Source organism: Limulus polyphemus, unplaced genomic scaffold (genome assembly GCF_000517525.1).
Source record: "Limulus polyphemus unplaced genomic scaffold, Limulus_polyphemus-2.1.2 Scaffold535, whole genome shotgun sequence".
NCBI classification, from domain to species: Eukaryota; Metazoa; Arthropoda; class Merostomata; order Xiphosura; family Limulidae; genus Limulus; species Limulus polyphemus.
In genome coordinates this window covers 274,498-292,305 of record NW_013666145.1, presented here as the reverse complement: position 1 = coordinate 292,305, position 17,808 = coordinate 274,498, and the positions used below count along the sequence as shown (strand labels likewise).

Below are 17,808 nucleotides of genomic sequence, written 5' to 3'. Positions count from 1 at the left end.
GCATTCGCCAAAGTAGCAGGATAGTTCTAGAAAGTAAGAGGGCGTGAGAATAGTCACGTGATCTCGATGACGCAACAATATTATATTTCATAGTATAATATCCATTAGATAAGTGCAGTATAATGAATGAAGTATTAAGAGATACTAAATTATTATAAATAATTACAGCTTTCTGTAACTTACTTTGTTATTCTTCACACTATCAATCTTTAGATGATTTCATAAAAGTATCTTCATCTATTATGTGATCAAATAATTCTTTCAAATTAAACTGTCTGCAATGCAATATATTACAAGATTCATTTTGTATTACCATTTTATTTCCATAACATATCAGTAAGACTTTTTATGGTATTAAAGGTTATGCTTTGTATTTGTAAAATGAAAACTTCATATGATTTGTAAATCTGTTTTCATACCTGTATTTAAAGAAATATATATACATATGAGGTAGACTGTAATGAATATATATAAATTCAGTTTTTTGTGAACATTGTATCTCTACATTTTGAAATATAGTTTCCACTTTTAAGTTGAGTAAAAATCACATTACTAGAATGAAGTTAAAGGATGAAATTATGTTTATCCTTGTGTAAGTTTTCAGTGCTAACTGAAAGATAGAAACCATTATCAATGAAGATGACAAACAACTTCAGATAAATTTTTTTTTTTATTCTACCCAATGTTTCACCTTAAGCCTTTTCGAACAGTCTATGAATGCCACAGGTTACCAAACTGATTTTAAGTCTTAGTAACCAAAAGTATATAAAACTACAACATTATAATAAAACACTACATGTTGAAGCATGCTAAAAGTATTGTTGAACAGGTTAGTGAAATTTGACAAGTTTGATAAAATTTTACACATAGTATTACAGTAACAGTGAACAAAAAATATAATGTGCAAATATAAACCCATTTCCACATTAGTGGGAGAAAAAATATTAATCAGGAAGGCATGTTGCTGCTTGATATTAATACAAATGACAATCCCTAGCATCCATAATGAGATTTCTTAATACCACTTCACCACAACATTATATAAATATGTATATATAAACTCTAACATTATTTTATAAAGATAATGATAGTTCACAATGTTTTAACTTATGATTCTATATATTAAATTTTAATACCAAAATATGAAAAATACTTTATCAAAAAATCTAAAGCATTTTTATATAATACTTAATAATAAATGACAGATGGTACTTAATAACAGAATGTGCATAAGGTGGGTCAATTGGACCAACTCCATATTGGAGAAGAAATGTTGAACATAATTCCAATTTTACTAAGTTTATATGCATAGTATTTGGTAAGTTTTTAGAAAAATATACAAGTATGTTGTACACAAAAAAATCAGTTGTGTTACAAACACATTTGTTCTCAAGATATGTCTGTAAATTGTCTGACTCAGACTGCAAAGTGATGCTCATATGAAGAATGAGAATAAATAATTTGTCCATTATACAGTTTGTATGTTGTATTTGCATAATCTCTGAAATGCATATACATATCTATAGGTTTTTTTTCCACTATCCCTGCATATTGTATCTGGTATTTATCCTTCTCTACCATGAACTGTCACTATATCAGCAATGTAAGGTAAAGTGAATAGCTGATAACTATTGGATTATGCTCTTTAGCCACATGTAACTCATTGCATCAAAATGATTCAATGCATAAAACTCAAAATTTTTATAAGTTTTACTGATATAAACTAATGTTTTTATGTATTAAAAGTGATACCCTGTATTGAAAAAAAAAGTTTTTTAAGAACTCAAGAGTTTTTTGGGTTAGTGCCAGTGCACTTATCCATTTGTCGAGAACATGGTGAAGGATGATTCATCTGACCATATCACATTTCTCCACTGTTTGGGAGTCCATAGCCTGTACTCTTTGCACCATTGGACGTGAAACCTTGCATTGCCAGGTGTGATGAGTGGTTTGTGCACTGCAACCTCACTATAGTATCCCATTCTGTGGAGTTCTCGGCAGACTGTTTTTGATGAAAATGGCTGCTCTCGCCCTATGTTAAAATTTGCGGTCAATTGATTTGCAGTTTCTTGCCTGTTTTGCCTTGCAGTTCGAATTAATGCATGGACATCATGATCCTGGAGTGTGTGCTTCCACCCACTGTTGCTCTTTGCTGATGATGTCTTTTCCTCGGAGTTCCACGCTGACATCACTTTAGACACTGTGTGAAACATCAGCAATTTGAGCTGTCTTGGTCATTGAAGCTCCTGCCAAATATGCCCAAATAATTACTCCTCTTTCAAAATCACTGAGGTCTCCTTTTGTAACCATGATTATAAATAACCAGGCCTGTCCAACATTTTTATACATGACCCTATGCATGCAGGAATGTTATTTGCTTAATTAATGGACATGCCACACCTGTGTGGTAAGCTCTGTATTGCATATTCTTGTTGTCCCTTATTTACCCTGGTGTTTCCAATTTTGTGTCCACTATCTGTACACACATAGCATGAAATACATTGTCAATGAGAAGTCTAACATGCTTGAACACTGATGCCTATGCAAGTTGTTACAAATAGTTTTAAACAATAATTAACAATCAGTGTCATCCATCTTATTGTACAGAACAAACTGATTCCTAAAAGTCTGAACCAACGTGAGCACAAGAACATCTGATGTTTCGTATAAGTCACAGAATTTTATCGCTTTTAAAAACATTTTCATGTAATTTCTACAAATTAACGTTTTTTTAATTTGTAAATTTATTCTTAGATGTTTGTTAAATCATGGTTGAGAAATTTGTGTTTTTATTTCGAAAATTTAATGAATTTGGTAATAAGTATTCAGAGAAAGTAAATTATTTTTAGAATATGTATACTGGGCTGGTAAAAGTTAGATAGTAAAATATTCCATAAAAATTTAACCACTTCTTCATTTTAACTTTGTTGACTTGCATTAGTTGCCTAAACCAAAATCTACCTAATAGTTATTTTGATTGTCTTAGTATAAACTATAAATTATAGGTATGTTCAGACACTTATGAACAACATCAAGAAACATCAAAAAGGCTAGAACTTATCCTTCATTTAAAAGTTTAGAAACTGTGATGTAGAGGTTTGGTGATTGTTGGAAAGAGGTTAAGCTTGATATTTATGATTTTAAGTTTATTTTATATTGAATATATAAAATGATGTTCATAACACCGATAGAAACATCTTTTTTTTACTCTATTTATATGCTAAATACTATACTATGTAAGACAAGATTGCTAGACTGGCTACAAGTGAATGTATTGGGATAAGATAAAAGGCTATAGTAGTTAGAAGGAGTTTGAATATTAATATACAAGCTGTACAAGAAAAACCCATTCTGAGCTCTCATTATTCAAAAAGTTGACACAAATGGAAGCACAAGATTTATAGATACATTTATTTTTTTTCTTTTGTTAGTACACAAAGAGAACAAACTTGTTCAAAATGTGAGATAATCTGTTCTCTCTGAAACAGTTTCAGTTGTGTTTCAACTTAGAGCTGGGAGAAACTACCACAGTGCGAGATCTCAGATCCTTCTTGGTGTTCTGGTCAACTTCTGGTAGCTCATTTACTTCATCTTCGGAAGTTTTCTTAGCTGCATGTAAAAAACAACAGTTGAGTTGCTCACTGCAATATTGTGCAACTTACTTTTTAAATATTTATGCAAGTTTTGAGATTAAATTCAAGATTCAAAATTGCCTTTTTAAAATAAGAATATCTTCACAGAAAGATCAAAAACACCAATAAAACAACACTTTTGAATTGCATGTCCATGAATTATCACAGAAGAATAATCATGAAAAATATTTTTAAACAAATTCTATCATGTGAGAAAAACATAAGAAGCCTGAAAATATTTAAATATTGCATTGCATGGTCATTTGAAACTACAGAACAAACTTTTGAAAACATTGTATTTGTCACCATGATATGCTTTCTGAATGTATATTAAAACATAAAATTAAGATTTCAGTCAAAAATTTACAATGCTGTTGCTTGCAGTAATTGGGTGTCTTAATTAAACTGAAGCAACAATTAAATTAATCAGTACAATAGCCCATAAAAATTGTGCCTTAGAAGACTCAACGATAATAATAAAATTAGAAACAAGGTGTGACTATCCAGGAATACCAGTGGTTAACCTGGAACCTCGCTTACATGTTTGAAGGGTTATTAAGAAAGGGTATCCAAGTCACACAGGTAGTACTGAAACTTACAACCTTCTTTAACTCACTAAAATATGATAAATTAATACAGAAATTAGACTAAAGCACAATTTAAAAAATTTATTGAGTGGGTGACACATTGTAAGAAGGTCAGTTTTCTGAAAGTTAGGGGTTTTGTGAAAGAAGATTTTACTACACAGTATCCAAGGTGTTAGCATAGGTCTAAAAAAAAACAAAATATATTTCACATCTGAATGATTTTTTTCTCCTTTTAAAACAAAGGTAAAATCAGATTCAAATGCTATGAGAATATATAATAAACCATGACAGAAATTTGTTATTTTTATTACCTTCCTCTTTCCTCTGCTTCTTTTCTTTCTTGCCTTGTGCTTTTTTCTTATTTATGGCAGTGGAAGCAGCTCGCTCTCTTATACGCTTCAAATGGAAATTGACAAAGTTCAGTACCATCCAGGCCTGTAGGAGACACATTCCAACCAGGCAGTTGATTCTGTTTTGAGAATAAAATTTGCTTTACTGGAATGTCAAAAAAAAAAAAGTTAAAGTTAATTCTTTAATTAAATGTTGTTACACTGTTTACAAAATATTCTAATATTAGGTATTGTAATGTTGTGGCAAAATATCATTTACAAGTACACAAAAAAATTTACAAACCATCAAAAAATAAACAGAAAACTAAGGATGTGCTGTATCTCGTAATACATTTATGGTTTTTCAACAACAAAGTACACTTTAAAACAAGAAACTAATTAAAGGAAATTACAACAGAAATTATTACTTGATAAATAAGGCCATAAAACATTCATTTAACTATGATTTTATAGACTAAAATATTATCTTACCTAATGACTGGAGTATTAAAGTTTCCATCCATTATGTCAATGATATTGGAAGTAGAAATCCTGGGTAACCCATACCAAAACATAAGAACAGTCAAGAGAACAGAACAGATTCTCAAAATGATAAAGCACACGTTCCAAGTCATAAATCTGTAGGGAACAGAAAAAAATTAATGAATGTTATGGTACATAACAATGATTTAGTTACAGCACACTATATAATCTCTTGTTTTACATACTAGTTTTAAAGAACTAGAAGAGATAATTTGTTATTTATCATTGATTCAGTCAGGAAATTAAAATTATTTTTCAACACCAAAGTGTGAAATAAGGGAAATAAATCTTAATGAAGTTCCATCAAATAGTAAAATACAGGATTTTATTATGCAAGTCCCTTTCTGTTTTGGAAATTGTGGTTAAAGTGTTAGTAACCAGAGTACATATATAAGGATCAACATACTTTTCATTTCATGTGAAGATACTTAATATACAATAATATATATTCACTCATTGATTATTGAATGTTTCACAAAATATCTTGCATAAAATAACTTCACGGATCTAAAATATTCCAAATGTGCCAAAAGCTGCAACAACATAAAATAAGTAATTTCTGTTTCTAATGTCACCTAACTGATATATGAAACACCTGATGATAACTGGCAAATGTATGGACATTTTAACTCATATCAATGATTCAAAATTCCAATGGAAAGAACAGGAGAGTTTATAAGCTAATACAATTACTAAAGAGTTACACAAGTTAAACATACAGCATGCTTATAGCAGGGTCTCATCATCATATTTTTTTCAGAAAAGTGAAAAATTCCCATTTGTAAACATTATAAACAACAGGAAGTTCACATTTTAACAGTAATATTTTAAAGTGAAATACACCTACTTTGTAATCATTATAAAATTTAGCAATTGGTATAACATTTTCTGAAATTATGTGCATTTTTTAATAAAATAAAATGCCATGACAAGGTCACTAATACTTTATTTATTTGAAGATATTTATTTAAAAACCATAGTTTTGGCATATTATAAAATATACTAATTAGCAGAGGTTAAAGAAAAGCAATAATAAAACATCAGCATAATAATGCACAAATATATTACTATCTGATGTGTTATTACGGTTTTTAATGAATTTGAACAAAGTACATCTGTTCATTTAAACAATGGTTTTAGTTATTTTAACGTTTTATTATATTGATATGCTAGTCTTACTCTGTGATTGTAAGTTTTAAAGTGGAACCAGTAATGATGTATGTATTTAGAGATTCCAATTGACCAAACTTGAAACTTCAGTTCAACAGTTTTACCAATTACAAACAGAGGGATTTAGTGTAAAATTCCTGGAAATGTTTTACAAATCAGTTTATTTACATGACTAAATATGAAGAGTTGCAATGAAGTAAAATACAAATATTGGGATTTAGAAGTTCACAGTAGTTTGATTCATGACACTCACGATGTAACATACAGATACATGTGATACATTTCCTTCTTATTTCCTTTGTTACTTTAGTAACACATAAATACACCATCTTTGGATACTTAAAATATTTTTTATTATCAGTTAAAAATCACGTATAAAATTAAGAACAAGCTAAGATATATCTATAGCTTTTATGACACACGAATCTTGAGAAAAGATATGAATTAAACTGTATAATGTTGGATATAAAAATTTAATACAACAAGAAAAAAGTTATTGCTACTGTTCAAGGAATGATTCCTTTCATTAAGAACTACTACAGCACTGTATAATAATATACAGTGTGCGTATACACAAACACACTTTATATTATTATTTTCCTATACTCAAAATATATTTCTGATAGGTACTTACCTCCATTTATAGCTATTCTCATTCAGTGCTGCCCTCTATATGCAAAAAATGTTTTTGCATGCCACAAGTCATGAACTCCCACATACCCTAAGATCAACGTGGTTCACTGTGTCTTGCATGTGAATCTTTATGCAACAATCCTCCACCAACAGGAGTGCGATTAACCCTCCTGATGCATGTGACTCCCGCGGGTTGATTCTACTGAACTATCACTTTGATATTAGACAGAAAGGAAGCACCGGATTTTTAGTGGGGAGGAAGGGTGGGAAGTGTGTACCTATCGGAAATATATTTTCAGTATAGGAAAATAATAATTTCCAATATGATACCTTAACTCCACTCACAAGTATAGTTAGAATCCCATATTGAATAGATGGAGGGACCAGTGCAAGGGATATAAAGAAGTATCCTTTGAAAGCATCCAAAGAACACTCATGAAGAGTGATTTCCATTGGGAGAGGAACAAACATGAGAGACTACACTATTTCTATACCAGGTAAAATCTGCACCTAGTGTGGTAATATGTGTTGCATGCACAGGCAGAAAGTAGGAGAAGCATAACGAAAAGGAAGAGAAAAACCAGGATGGTTCATATCCAAACCACAATATACCAGAATCTCAATACCAGTGAAGACAGACTGTAGAAGAACCATCCACAGACAGGAATGTGGGGAGAGCTAAAATGGATGTGCCCCAAAATGTAGAGTAGATAGAGTGCATCGTACTGTATGCAGCCAGTCATTTCCAGTCCAAAAACAAGTGGTAACAGGAATACAACTTCCAACCTGTGGTAGGAGGATGGTCCACACCATCTTCACCTCAACCACCCATATATCTGGGAACCCAACATCCAAATAATGTGAAAGGATGTGCCAGTGTGGCAGGTCACATCAAACCAAACCCAATCAGACAGGTACACCCAACTGCACAACAGCACCTTCATGTAGTGAAAGCTCTCTGAGATGGAGCATGAGAGGGAGAACCTTAACCCCCAAACAGGACCACAGAGAGCATGTACGCACAACATCAATTTCCATGACCTACCACAAGGAAGTGGAGATCACGAGGCAAAACTACTAAATTAAGTTAGGATGAGGAAACACAACCAACACATGTGTGAGGATGTATGTTGATTGGTTGAGGTCTAATCCAAAACCACTGACTAGGATCCAACGTCCAGGTGATGGTGGGACGAGGAATCCCACTCGGAGGGATGAACTGCAATGTGATGGATCTATTCCAAAATAACATCATCCTCCAGATAGGACCACATAAAAGCTGGAGAACAAATAAACCTTCGAGTCCCACTACATGGAAGTGGATTGCTTCTATAAAAGATACACAATTTCACCCTCTGGATAGAGCTGCACATTCAGGAGGACTCCTCCATGGTCTACCACCCCAGCAGCTTAGAACTGAAAAGTGGCAAAGACTCTTATATTCCACTAGAAAAACAAGGGGGAACAAAATGCAGTGCAACAGGTGACCATTAAGCACTATACTAAAAAATAGAACACCTCTGATTTATGCAGTTGAAAGGACGGCAGGGATAAGCAGCTATCTCTTTCTGCTTTACTCGTGTAAGTCCATGGGTTAGTACACTCTGGAATAGGCATATTTTTGAAGTAAATATATCTCAAGAAAAACCAACTAGCGATCATGTGGAACACCTCTTCTCAACAATGTGCATTATTGGCCATGGGTATACATTTTGGCCATACAGTGTGGATTTGACAGACATAAAGTATACTTGGATATGCAATGCTCACCATTGAGTGAGATACTAAACCTAAATAGACATCTCAACGGAAGAAAAAAAAATATATATGGAAAAGATAACTTACTAAGTCACAACTGCACTCAAGTTTTAACGATGGCGACAGGTGGTATTTCGACAAGGAAGAAACAGCCACCCAATAAAGATTGTGGGAGATGAACATATGAGGCGTAGTTCCACATGCCTGACTGAAAAATTTCCTCCAATAGATGACAGAGGTGAGATTCCAGGTAAAAGGTAAGGTGTCTGATCTGATAAAATGACACGTGGAATAGACTTTGGGAAGACAGACATAGGGAGAAATATGCAAATCAAATCAGTTGACGAACCCAACTTGTAAAGATAGAAGAAGAAAGGTCATGTACAGAGGAACGATGTTAGGGAATGGGAACCATGAAAGGAAGCTGTGCAGGCAATTTAACAATGAAGAACACAGACTGGGAATAAAGGTGGGAAATGGGTGTAAGTGAGATCAGTGAGAAGAAAGAATAACCCACACAAGCCTCCAAAGTTATAGGTAGGAAATATTGATTTGGAGAAAGGAGAACATATGTGGAACATAACAAAGTACTTGAAACATCAATGGTAAATATATTAGACCAACAATGCCTACAGGCTAAAATGAGTCTGAAATAAGCCTTAAGGAATAGGTGAAACATGGAACATGAGGACAAAGGTGCAAATGGAGGGAGTGTAAGGTAATGAAAAACAATACTGACATTCCAATCTGGAAGAATCGCCAGATAAAGAGGTCTACCAACCTGGAAGGAATGCAGTAAAAAAAAGATGACAGGAGAGGAAAACACCATATGGTACTCGGAAAAATGGAAAGTGTATGTAAGGCTGCTCGATAGCCAGCTATGGAATTGATGGAAATCCCATGATGAAACAGACAGGTGAGAAAATCTGTAAGATCAGGAACAGTGGGACAAGAAGGGGAAAACCCAGACTCAAACATCAACAGCAGCAGATATTCCATATAAGTTGATAAACCTCATGAGAGGAAGGGCAAACAGTCTGTGCTACAAGGATGGTGATAAATCTACATAATCTGGACCTCCTTGCCAGACATGAAGTCAGAGGGAGGGAAGGGTTGAATGAAGGACCATTCACCAAGGTTGATAGAGTATGGATGAAGCAAGAGGAAGAGGCAATGGGGGAGGGGGTAGTTTAGAGCTGGATGAGACAAGGAAATGAAGGTTGTACTGGCCAGTAAGAAGCAATCAGAAGGACCTGACACAGAATAACATGGATGACCAAAATCACCCTGGGAAGGAGTTGGATGTGAGGGTAGACTTACAGGTACCAGTTAGCCAAGTCTCAACTGAGAGCATCCACAGCAAAGTCCTGTGGATGAGGTACATGTCAAGTTTGGTAACAATCAGTTTAGTGGTTTGCCAGTTATAGGTGGACACAAATGTAAACTTTTGTCAAATAATGATCTAGTTTCTTTTACTTTATTTATTTATAATTTTGATTTTCAATTTTATCTAGTTTTACCCTAATTAATTAATGTTAAATAATTTACAGACAGTTGAGAAATGACTAAGGTGACAAAAGTAGCCCCTATTCATTTATTTCTTGTAATGTACTTACATACATAAAATAAAATTGGAAATGGATAAACTGACTACAGAGTAAGAACTAGTTCTGTGCATGTGTGTTTGTATGACTTATTTTAGATATTTAGAAAAAAACTTACCCATATCTAGCAGCTTTACTTTTCTCAGCAAAGTATAACAGTCTAGCAATATGGAAGACAGTTTCTCCAAGGTAATGAAGCACAGAAAGACATACAGCAACACGAGTAAAGCTAGAAAAAAGTCAGAAAACAAGTAGATACAAAAATCCATTTTTTTACATAAAACTATAACAGTTGAAAAAACAACAACATTAAATTATGTTAACATTATCTTAAATCTAAAATGTATTTCCACTTATACTTACCTCCGCTCACATTAAAGCTATTACTCGACTGCCATGATTTCTTCCTTTGCCCATCTAAGCATTGGTCTGATTTTTTCTTGCTTTATACCCCATTTAATTGCTATTTCCATCTACGTCAATGCACACTCTATTCTGGTACTGTATATAAGCACCTCATTCAGATAATGTCATCACTTCTTTGAGACTGACTCAAACTGCAGACCCTAACACCAGCTCTAGTGGGGAGGAAAGGCGGGAGAGTATGAAAGTAGGGAAGTATTATTGGAAATGCATTTTCAATTTAAGAAAATGTTAAATTTCAAAATATACTTACCTCCTTTCACACTACAGCTAGAATCCCACATTGATAAGGTGGAAGGGCTGGTGAGAGAATTATCCTTAGAGAAAGCATCTGCATAGATCATGGGTGTGTCAGTAGAAGATTAGTCCTAGTGTGGGAACTGCACTACATCAGAACAGGTATGCTCTTCACCTGGAACTTAATTCATGTACTGTGAGTGGAATTTTACATGATATTTCATCATTATTGGCCAGGCCCAAACCAAATAGCCAAGGTTCCACTACTCGGGGTTGGAATTATAGGGCCATGGTCCCTATATTCCACAATTGGACTGCAAAATATCTATATACTTATGATTGGATCTCAACCTGTGTCCATAGAGTGATGAGTTCTGAGCCACCAGAATCATGATGAAAAGGTAAGCAACACCAAAGTGGACAAACCTTCTCAGCCTGAAGGAGTCCAAAAGCAAACACATCAGGCTTGGAATGATGGGATATTGTATACCTTACTCAACCTGAGGAAACAGAAGTCATCTGGACTGCAATTATGAACACTCATCCTCACTACCAAACCATGTGGGCAAGGTAAATTCAACTTGCTCTCAGAATTAAGAGGAGGACGTGCAACAAACTGTGCTCAACCAAGTACCCAGGATGGGACCACTCTGTGTTTGGAATTATGAGGAGACATTGGATCCTTTTCCCTGAACAATTTACTGAACCAATATTGGTCAAAAAGAAGGGCCACATTCAAAATATCCTGATAGTTGAGCATCAAATCTAAACCGTTATTATGAGTAGTCTCCCATATAGGTTGGTGCCTCTCCTACTGACATCTACAAATAATGTGAGATAAAAGTATTGGGGGGAGGTCCACATACCAGATCGAACAATGTCCTCCAGCAGGCAATTCAATTGGACTGCTAAAGACACAAGAATGTGATGAATATGATTAGACATGACTCACAGAAGACTCTTTGCAGTCAAAGACAGTCTAGAATAAGTGATATGGTTCAATTTTGTATTCAACTTGTCAATGTTTCCGGGGATAAATTCTGGGAAGTGGAATGATCTCAATGAATAAACAATTGTTGTCTAGCATCTCTAAAGGCATTCGGGTGGTCAACAAAACGTTGAAGACCCACACTGACAAAACAAATGATAGAAATTTGATTGGTCATAATAGTGAGAAATAGCAATCAGGAGAATCAATGAAAATGATTTATCCCCTTCACAGTCTGACAATGTCTTAGGATGTAGGTAGAATGATAAAGCATTCTGTAGACAATCAGCATAAACCACTTTGACCGGTGATGTCTGTAAGTCAGCAGTAACAAAAAATAAACCTTCGGGGAAAGATGATAAATAGCACATGAGGCTAAGGGCATGAACTGTAACCTTAATATATCAGTTAGGTAACTGGAATGGTCATTTTAGACAAAGGACCCAAAGCAACTTGAGGAAGCTGGAGAGTACTGGTGACTCAAGTATCGTATGGTAGTCAATAAGACCACCTTATATACGGCAGTTGTGGAAGATGCAAAAACCTAGACAAAGAGCCAGGTCAAAAAAACGAGATATGGGTGGCATTTCAACCTCCTTTCAATAAACCATTGTTGATATGTGTGCTATTTTCACTGATAAATGGCTATTGCAGAACTAAGCAAAGACTGAGACAGATACATTGCAACCTTAGTAATTAAACCTCAATGCCATGAGAAGAACTGCATAACCTATATTCCTGAAGCTTGAGCTGCTGAATAGCTGGGTGTACTATATCAGATCATGGCTGCCTCCATAGAAATGGCCATTAGGAAGTGGAAGACATGGGCACTCTTTAAGGTACCACAGAAGCAGAAACCAGGGTGTAGCTGCCAATCCAGTGCTAGAAACTGGACCTACTATGTGTTGGAACAAATCATATTTAGTACCTTGGGTAATATATGAATTAGAGGAAAGGCCTAAAGTTGTAATCCTGTCCTATTCAAATGAAATGTATCCATTGCTAAAGCCCAGGAGTGAGGTACTGGAGACCAACTTACCAGTAATTGTTCCCAAGAGTGGCCACCCTGCCAATCATCAGTGTTTCAAAATGAAAGCCAATCCAACAGAAAATTTCATGATGCAGCATCTATTTTGTTGAGAGAATCTGCTTGGGTCGTGACAATTGATCTGATATAGCGGTCATCACTTGTGGAACATGGCTAGCTAGTAGGGTGACATGATAGGAGTGGTCCTAGAAAGGAGATCCAAGGTTCTAAAACAAGCAGCCCTGGATAAAGTGCACCCTTGATGAAAAATACAAGACACCACTGTGGAATCGTCAGAGTGAAGCCTGACAATTTCACCCTTAATAAGCGTAGACAATGAGGTCTCGCCTTTAAAAGATCAAGGTCTAAAATACTTTGTAGAGAAGTCTCCTCATCTGTGTGTAGACCTTAGAATTCATAACTGTTCAGATATGCACCCCTTCCCTGAAGTGAGGCAATTGTGAAAAGATGAATCCCTAGATGAGGTGGTGGCAAACGATATCTTAGTATTGTCCTGATCTAACAACCCCTCAAGATCGAAGAATGATCCTGTATAAGGAAAGTGGAAAATCCAATGAATCAATGTTTATGATCTCTTGGTCGCATAAAGACTATTGAAAAGATCTCTCGTGCACTTGTCCCAAAGGCATAAGGGATTCAAGTGATGCCCATCTTCCCAAAAGAGAAAAAACTATCCGTGCAGTGGGAGAAGGAGAGGTGAGTAAGAGTCTGGCTTTCTGTTCCATAGCATGAAGCTAGATGGGAGTCGGCTGAGGTTTGTGATGAAAAAATACCCAGACTGATGACATATTGAGTTGGAGCAAGAATAGATGTCTCAGCTCTGAGAATGAAGCCTGCCTTGGTTGTTTCTCAAAGTAGAATCCAGGTGTGACATTCAGACAATTGACGAGATGGTGCCATCAGTAACCAGTCATCCATGAAATGGTGTATGCACAGAACTAGGGAATGGAGGTGATGAGAAAATGCTCTTATGATTCAGCTGAACCCATGTAGTGGCAATACTAGTAGGAAAGTAAAAACACTGAACTGCAGTACCTGACCCTTGTGCATAAAAAATGGAAGGCTACCTCTATGGCAATGTGCAGGTAGGAGCCAACTACATCAAACTTGGACATCCACAATCCACATAAAAAAAAGCCAACTCACACTAAGGAATGACGCTTTTGTGAACCGTGGAGAATCTAGAAATTGATGTAGATGAGAAAAATCGATGACTGGACATCAATCTCCTATCTTCCCGGGTCCAACAAACTGACGGGAATAAAACCCCAAAATAACTGGCATGACTCTATATACCCAGACCAACGAAACTCTGATAGCCCTAGAACTATGTTCCAAAATCCAAGGATCTGTGGGAGGTGGAAACCCTACAGATTGGGTGGATAATCATGGTGAATATCAGAATTGAATGACTAATCCTGACTCAAGGATCTGTAGTGCCCATGGATCCATGGTTAAGGTTTAGTACAAGTCCAGAAATTCTAAAAAGCCCAGCCCCCAGAAACCCTGAAGGCACACAATAATCACCTACACCACTGGTGGCATTCTGACTGAGCAGCAGGACCCTTGGATATGGACAGAATCTATTCTGGGTACCAATGGACTGAAGGGTTTATTTCAGGGGTTGGGACCCTCTTGAATAGGGGTGGAACTATGACCTCCTGTGGAGCCAATGAAAGTTGAGATGCCAACAACAACAGGAATGAATGTAGAAGCCAACAATTGAACCAATGTGCATGCTAACAATGGGTCCAACTCATTATCAAGGACTTGGTAATCCTGAGAGTCTTCCAACAAAGTTTAGTTTTAGGAAAAGAACACATTAGACTTTAGTGTTATAAGTTCATAGAGTTACCGACGTCCAACCAGAGGTTAACTATAAAGTCTGATCTAGACCCACTAATTTCTAGGAGCAGATGTATTCTTTGAGAGTTGGAATACGGTTACTCCTGGCGGTGGTAGGTTAAATCATGTAGTTCTAACAACTTTGCCATATAAGGCATACCTGTCCCTTCAGGTAAGTGAGAAGTAAACCTCCTTGCATGAACCAATGTCACTGGATTGAGGGAAATCTAAGTATTCACTCCCATATCTTTCAGCCACCAATTAAGGTGCAGACTCAAAAGCAACTGGGGAAAGACCCAAAACATCACACACTCAATAGATCAACTGAAGAAAAAAAAAAAAAAAGAAGTCTGAAGCAGCTTATCCCAAAGTGGCCTCCTGATGTTTGTTTGTTACGGATTTCGCGTAAAGCTACATGAGGGCTATCTGCACTAGCCATCCCTAACTTGGCAGTGTAAGATTAGAGGGAAGGCAGCTAGTCATCACCACCCACTCTTGGGCTACTCTTTTACCAATGAATGATGGGATTGACCATCACATTATAATGCCCCCACGGTTGAAAGGGCGAGCATGTTTGGTGTGATGGGGATTCGAACCCTCAACCCACAGATTGCGAGTTGAGTGCCCTAACCACCTGGCCATGCCGGGCTGTGGTCTCTTGAGAAGCCAACAGAATAAAAGAAGGTGCAGGAAAAGTGAATCTAAATTCTCTCCAGAATGTCCAGGATCACCCTCAATTGCAGCCTCAGAGACCCCAGAAGAACACCACCGAACCAAATATATGTCTCTATCTCTCTACAATAATCTCACTGACAGTCTCAACCAAGAGTGACCCCCACCCTGAATTTTCTTTTTAAGAAAATGTAATAGGCAACACGAAGAACACTCATAGTATCTTCTAATGATTATTAAATGCTTTGTCGAGAAAAAGTGATAACATTATCTGAATGAGGTGCTTATATAAAGTACCAGGATAGAGGGTGCATTGACATAGATGGAGAGTGTCACAAGACAAATATTACCAAGGGCAACTAAGTGACGTATAAAAGACTAGAGCAAGCAAGAAAATATCAAAGCAATGCTTAGATGGGCAAAGGAAAAAAACCTGGCAGTCAAGTAATAGCTGTAGTGTCAGAGAAGTAAGTATGTTTTGAAATATGAACTTCATTGAACCGACTGACTTTGTAAAAGTATTAATTTCTATATGTGTGAGTATATAAAGCCATTTTTCAGACCTCAAAGCCAAAAAAATTTTGCATATAAAAGACATAAAAATACTGTTATGGTACACATTAAAAACTGAAAAGGTTCAGTTATTTTTCAGGTATAATTAACCCTCTTGCTACAGATAGTTTAAAGTGTACATGTCATGACCTTTTAGAGAGTTATGTTCAAAATGTAATTAAACTACTTTATTACCAATACATGCAAATAATCTTGGCATCACAATGTAGATAATAAACAAAATTTTAATATTATATAAGCTTTAAGTTATTAATTTTATAACGAAATATATGAAAAAATCTTCAATCTCCCATAATATGAGAATCATGACATTTGTTCTTGAGGTCTTCACCCCTTCACTAATTTATTTACCACTGAAGTATTGAATTTAACATAAATTACTTATTATAATAAAGATATTATTGAGGTAAAGTCAAATTTTTATAGCCTTAAACTCTTTGTTTATGGAGTCATAAAACAGAAAATCTGACCCACTTGCCATGCCCACCTATCACATCTTTTTTTCAAAATCCCAATAATTGTCTCTGATATTTTATATTATATAGCATTTTTACCAATAGATAGGCAAAGTTTTAATCTATCAAATGATGCATAATGCTTCATTATTTTCAGAACAGAGTATTATAAATTTCGTCTTCAGTTTGAAAGTTTATCTTGAGGTATTCAGATTCAGCAGCTAAGAGAATTATTTTAAGCCTGTCTTGTCTTAGTTTGAAAGCCATATAAAATATAATAGTTATAGGATTTTGCTTGCTTTGTGCATGTTATTATTCTTTGTTCTTACGTACATTATTCAGGTAAATAAAAATGACTTAGTATACTAGTACCATTATTATAAAAAAGTAGGCTTATATTTCATTAGTAACCACTGCAAAAAAAAAGTTAAAGTACTATATTTTTTTTGTTTTTCATGTATGTCTTTTATTTATTGTTATAAAAGTAATTAAAATGTAAAAATTACAAACTTATTAGTTTAGATAAAGTAAGACAATGAATAATAATAATTTCACCATTTCAACAAAATTTGAAAAACAATTGAAAACAGCCATTACTAAATGTTTTCCTGCAGTGAACCCCTACTATGCTTATTCCACACACAAGTTGTTGCCTGCAACACACAAAGATGCAATACCTACCACACAGAAATGTATGGTTATTTATGAATTCTCGTGCCACTGCAAATGTTGGTATGTAGGTCGCACTTCACAAAGACTACAGGAGAGAATTAAACAACATGTGCCAACATCCATAAGAACTAAGAGTGTGAAAGAAAATAATTTACTATGTCGCTCCTGTAAAACAAAAGTTCTACCACCAAAATGTGAATCAGTAATTGGCCAGCATTTACTAGTGAACCCAGCTTGTGCTGACAACTACACAGATAGCAGGTTAAAAATTATTGCAAATGGTCTGTCAACCTTTCATCTCTAAATTTTGGAAACCACCTTTAACAAAACACATAAACCCATCCTTCGCTGCCAAAAAGAATTACTATACAATCTACACATCCTTCAGCATGTCTGTGACTTAAGGACATGCAAATCATATAGCCTTACTGGCCTACGTTAATCTGACTCATTCTATAAGCTGTACTATTTCCTATAGATCATTTTTCAGACGTTTCTGCTATGATTAGTGTCTGGCGAAAAGCTTCAGCACATATTTTCTTTGCAACATCTCAACCAACAACTGGCCCAGTTATCAACGCTATTTCAAGTTTTGAACAACTTGACTTTCAAGATCTACATGTACCGATGTTTCCATTT

At 35.3% G+C, this 17,808-nt stretch overlaps 1 protein-coding gene across 1 annotated transcript in view; it reads right to left on the bottom strand.

The window, feature by feature from the left end:
• Positions 1 to 3,386: 3,386 nt before the first annotated feature.
• LOC106458936 (translocating chain-associated membrane protein 1-like) overlaps positions 3,387 to 17,808 on the bottom strand; it is a 27,980-nt gene continuing 13,558 nt past the window's right edge. Inside the window, exons 8-11 of the mRNA XM_013918503.1 lie at positions 10,375 to 10,485; positions 5,041 to 5,187; positions 4,531 to 4,688; positions 3,387 to 3,609 (exon numbers count right to left, since the gene is read on the bottom strand). Coding sequence (XP_013773957.1) covers positions 3,491 to 3,609; positions 4,531 to 4,688; positions 5,041 to 5,187; positions 10,375 to 10,485 — 535 coding nt within the window. The 3' untranslated portion in view covers positions 3,387 to 3,490. The remainder of the gene's footprint in view (positions 3,610 to 4,530; positions 4,689 to 5,040; positions 5,188 to 10,374; positions 10,486 to 17,808) is intronic.